Raw genomic sequence first — 4,551 nt, 5'->3', positions numbered from 1 at the left:
GAACAGAACTTTAATCGCCTTTGCTTGTTTGACTCAGAACAGGTAAGACACTCACATCTCACTCTGTTTACCTTCTACTTTTGCTAGATTGTCTGTAAGGGAACTGTGGACTTAACAACGTACACTTTCTTTTGTCAACTGCAAATGGTGATAATCACTGGACTATATAAAATGGTTTTACAGTGTAAAGATGCAAGATTAGTCCAGGTTTATGGTATTCATATTTGAACTCAGAATATCTATTTGTATTGTGTTGTGTTGCTCCAGTCTATCAGATAGTGCTACATTTTTCTTTTACTAATGTCAATTGCTACAACATATTGTTGTTGCACTTACAGTATATTAGGAGGCTATAAAACAGATCATGGATGTTATCCCGAAAGCCAAACATGCACAGTTTAGTGTTATATAATGATGTTTACAAAATGTGTGTTCATCACAGAATGGGATCCTCTAAGGTGACCCTGCTGCTGGTCCTGGTGTCCTGTGTAGAGCTCAGTCTGTCTGCTTCCTGTGTGGTTGACAGCTTCACCGTCAAAGATGACTTTGAACCTAAGAGGGTAAGTCAATTGAAACACAAAGACAATATGCATGTTGAGAAAAGTAAGTAAAAGCATTACTGACTGTCTGCTTCCTTCCTTCTCATCGCAGTATGCAGGAAAGTGGTACGCACTGCAGAAGAAAGATCCAGAGGGCCTGTTCCTGCAGGACAACATCTCCGCTGAATACACCATCGATGATGACGGCTCCATGTCCGCCTCCTCCAAGGGACGCGTCACTCTGTTTGGGTAAGACCTATGGCCAGGAGAGACAGGGATGAGACAATTTTCACCAACACTTACCATTATTGACGGATACGATTACCATGCAAATCCAAGGTCACTGGTCTATTTGCTCACAAAGACCTGTTTGTATCTCCAGGATAAGCATCTCGGATTTCAAATATTCAGTTTCCAGGGTCAGCAGGGTGGAGTGCAATTTTCTGGAAGAACATTCTGAACAGTATTAGCTACAAATCGGTTTGCTCTGTATTATGGATGATTATAGATAAATGAAGGCTGGAGACATGGGCTTTTAGACAGGAATGTGGACTCGAATGCACTTATACATGTATGAAGTTCAATTGAAAATGCTGCCCATGTCATAGATTAATAGTCTCATTTCAATTTTGACATTAGAATTGTTGTATGTTACATTTATAATGTTACTGTAACTGCAAGAAATACCACTGATTTGTTGAGAATTGTTGACTTTGATGCTAACTTGTATGTGTTTTTCTATCATTGTGTTACAGTTTCTGGGTTGTCTGCGCTGACATGGCTGCACAGTACTCTGTCCCCGACCCTACCACCCCCGGCAAGATGTTCATGAACTACCAGGGTCTGGCCAGCTACCTGTCCAGTGGAGGTCAGCAGCAAACATGTTCCCCTCACACCCCTATTTCATCTCATCATTCCTCCTCGGCTAACCTCTCCTTTCCTTTTTTGAAACAGGTGACAACTACTGGGTGATCGACACCGACTATGACAACTACGCCATCACCTACGCCTGCCGCACCATGAAGGAAGATGGTAGCTGCGATGACGGCTACGCCATCATCTTCTCCAGGAACCCCCGTGGCCTGCCTCCAGCCATCCAGCGCGTCGTCCGTCAGAAACAGGATGACATCTGCATGGCCGGAGAGTTCCAGCCTGTTCTGCAGTCTGGAGCCTGCTAAAGAGAGAGAGAGAGAGCGAGAGAGTGTGAAGCTGAGAGAGAACCAGGGGGAGAGAACGAGGGGGAGAGAAAGAGTGCGAGTGTGATAATGTAAATGGACAGATGCGATAATGTATGGGAGAAGTGAGAGGAGGAAGAAAATTAAGCAAAAACAGTGAAAAACCTGGACAAGGTTTCAATCAATTTCCTCCTCCTACTCTGTGTCCATCCAATGTTTATCCAAGGAGAATTTACTGCTGCTGTGGTGAATTGTGTGAACTAGAAAGATAAAAAAAAGAAAGAATATTTTTCTAAACAATATCACTGAAACGTTGTACTTTTTGTGCTGTTAAAATTGTATATTTCACTTTCAAAATATACATTTGTGACTGAATATTAATCCCTTGGTATTAATATGAAAACAAATCATATAGCTTAGCTGTTCGGAGCAGAAAAAACAAATATTTGTAGGCATTTGAGTTTGAAAACATGTTGCACTTTGGTCATGTAAGTGGCTGTGATCCCTCCTGAGCTCAAGAGAATGCAGCCAAACACAACACAATAAACGAGTCATTCTATAATTTAGGGTACATTTCACATCAACAAAACTGTAAAAAAAAAGTGTTCTTTCTCAATAGAACAATCAGTGGTTCAAGTTAGTATATTCCTCAGTGTAACATATCCACTAGTTGCAAAGCTTAAACTTTTTTTATTTATTTTTTATTTGAAGGGAAAGGATGTTTTCACTACTCAGTTTGTCAACTATGTTACGGACAAACTTGATGTCATTACAATCATTTGATTAAGTCCTGCACTTCAAGTAAAATCCAATTTGAAAAGCTCTTGAGTCTATTCTACCATATATCCAAAGATTTTTAAAAGATTCAAAAATAATTGTATTAAAGTTTTGTTTTTTCATGTAATATGTTTAGCACTGTCATTAAGGATAGGGATATGTTCTATTATAAAACTACCATACAGGTCATTTTGATAGTTTTAAGAGATGTCACGTAAAACTACAACCTGTGTAGATGTACATTATGCTATAAAGGATATCAGAAGCACTATTTTATATATTTTAAATTTGAAAAAATGAGGTGCAACATAGTTGACAATGAAAGTCACACATTTGACGCAAATAACATAGTTGACTGGACACATTATTAACCATCAGCACTATGTTTATTTCAAGGAAGAAGTGCACAATTCAATTGAAACTTTCAATTAATTCAATTATGAAACACCAAATTCATACAAAATACATTACATTTGAAATGTACTAACAAGCAAAACAAAAAATCACACAGTGCAAATTAAACATTCCCTCTGATCAGTAACCGGTGAAGGGTTGGAACAAGTTCTTCTAATTCAGACATTCAGAATTCATTTCTAATTAAATTCCTAGAGAACAGTCTAAATAGTTTACATTTACATTGAGAAATGTGACGGTTTTATCGAAAGTGACTTGTATGTCAGACAAAGATCAAAACCACAGTAGAGGAACAAATAAAGAACAGTTTTTAAAGAAATGGTTTTGTAATGTAAACCGTACACCCCAGCACGTGCACTTCGCTCTGCATCAGCCAAACGACTCGCTGCACCCTCGCTGCGAGGGGGACCCAAGTTCCCATCAGCAAAAACACGTGGGTTTGCTATCCTGGCTCCAAAATGGTGGAATGAGCTCCCGTTGACATCAGGACAGCAGAAAGCTTACACACCTTCCGGCGCAGCCTGAAAACTCATCTCTTTCGACTCCACTTCGAGCGATAGAATTACTAACAAATAACTGCTAACAGAGCACTTATATACTAATAAAGGACTGGCTTATCTAAAGCCAGTTGAGTAGCACTTGAAACGATTGGCTCTTTGAAACCTGATGTTCTTATATGATTCTGTTTTCTTCAAGGTTGTGTCTTCCTGGTCGAATGCACTTATTGTAAGTCGCTTTGGATAAAAGCGTCAGCTAAATGCAATGTAATGTAATGTAATGTAATGTAATGGGTTCAACCAGCACAGGGGTCCAAGTGAAGCCTTACCGAATAACGAAATATTAAAGAATAGTACAGTAACATTAATATTCAACAGAACAGTACTATTCAATTGCAACATTCAGTTGGACCTTTTAGAAACTAGACCAGATGTCTTTGTCAATCTCCACGTGGCGTGAGGTCACTGACTTTGGAGGAGGAATCACTCTCAAAATGTCCTCAAAAGGGTACAAAAGCACATCCTCTCTCAGTGGCCAGAAGAACCGGTTGACTCCGGCAACGTGCATGCACTTTACCTGCACATGTGTGTCCATGACCTCCTGAATGACTCCTGGGTAAATGTCTTCATCATATTTAAGGGCACACCACTGGCCAATTGAATCAGGACCCCACAGCCTTTCATTCTCTTTGCTGTTGCCTTTAGGTGCTTGAGGCAGCGAAGAGGTCGTTTGCTGAACCTCAAAACTAAAAGTATGAGTGTCATCACAGCGACACTCATAACTTTGTCTGGCGGTGCAAGGGCAACTTACATCTCGATACAAGATCTCTCCTGGTGCCCCTGTGACCACCTGGTGCCTGGTGGATACCCATAGTTGAGGGCACTGCTGGCAGATGACTTGGCATCTTGTTAATTGCTTCATCCACAAGATTCTCTCTGATGTAGAACACCCTAACTGTTCCGCTGTTGACCAAAGCACTGTAGAGATGTTCTGCTGAAGGGATGTCATGACCTTGGCTAAAAAGCCTGTCAGCCGTTCGCTTCAGGAGGCCTCCCACTCCATCTGGAGCACCCTTCCCATGGCTTGCTTCAAAAAAGTTCCATGTCCCCCTTTTGAAACCACGGTTCATCAGCTCTGTGCTAAAGAGG

At 40.7% G+C, this 4,551-nt stretch overlaps 1 protein-coding gene across 1 annotated transcript; it reads left to right on the top strand.

Moving 5' to 3' along the window:
- The first annotated feature begins 443 nt into the window (after positions 1–443).
- On the top strand, positions 444–1,717 carry rbp4l (retinol binding protein 4, like). Its single transcript, XM_034096480.1, has 4 exons — positions 444–560; positions 652–788; positions 1,295–1,407; positions 1,494–1,717. The coding sequence occupies exons 1-4, from the start codon at positions 444–446 to the stop codon at positions 1,715–1,717; spliced, it is 591 nt and encodes a 196-aa protein (XP_033952371.1).
- The last annotated feature ends 2,834 nt before the right edge of the window (positions 1,718–4,551 follow it).

Source organism: Pseudochaenichthys georgianus, chromosome 12 (genome assembly GCF_902827115.2).
Source record: "Pseudochaenichthys georgianus chromosome 12, fPseGeo1.2, whole genome shotgun sequence".
NCBI classification, from domain to species: Eukaryota; Metazoa; Chordata; class Actinopteri; order Perciformes; family Channichthyidae; genus Pseudochaenichthys; species Pseudochaenichthys georgianus.
The sequence above is the reverse complement of the archived record's forward strand: the minus strand, read 5'-3'. Positions and strand labels throughout refer to the sequence as shown.

Coding starts and splice junctions, on each gene's coding strand:
- rbp4l (XM_034096480.1), top strand. CDS start 444: ATGGGATCCTCTAAGGTGACCCTGCTGCTGGTCCTGGTGTCCTGTGTA. Junction 561..651: donor ATGACTTTGAACCTAAGAGG/GTAAGTCAATTG, acceptor TTCTCATCGCAG/TATGCAGGAAAGTGGTACGC. Junction 789..1,294: donor GGACGCGTCACTCTGTTTGG/GTAAGACCTATG, acceptor ATTGTGTTACAG/TTTCTGGGTTGTCTGCGCTG.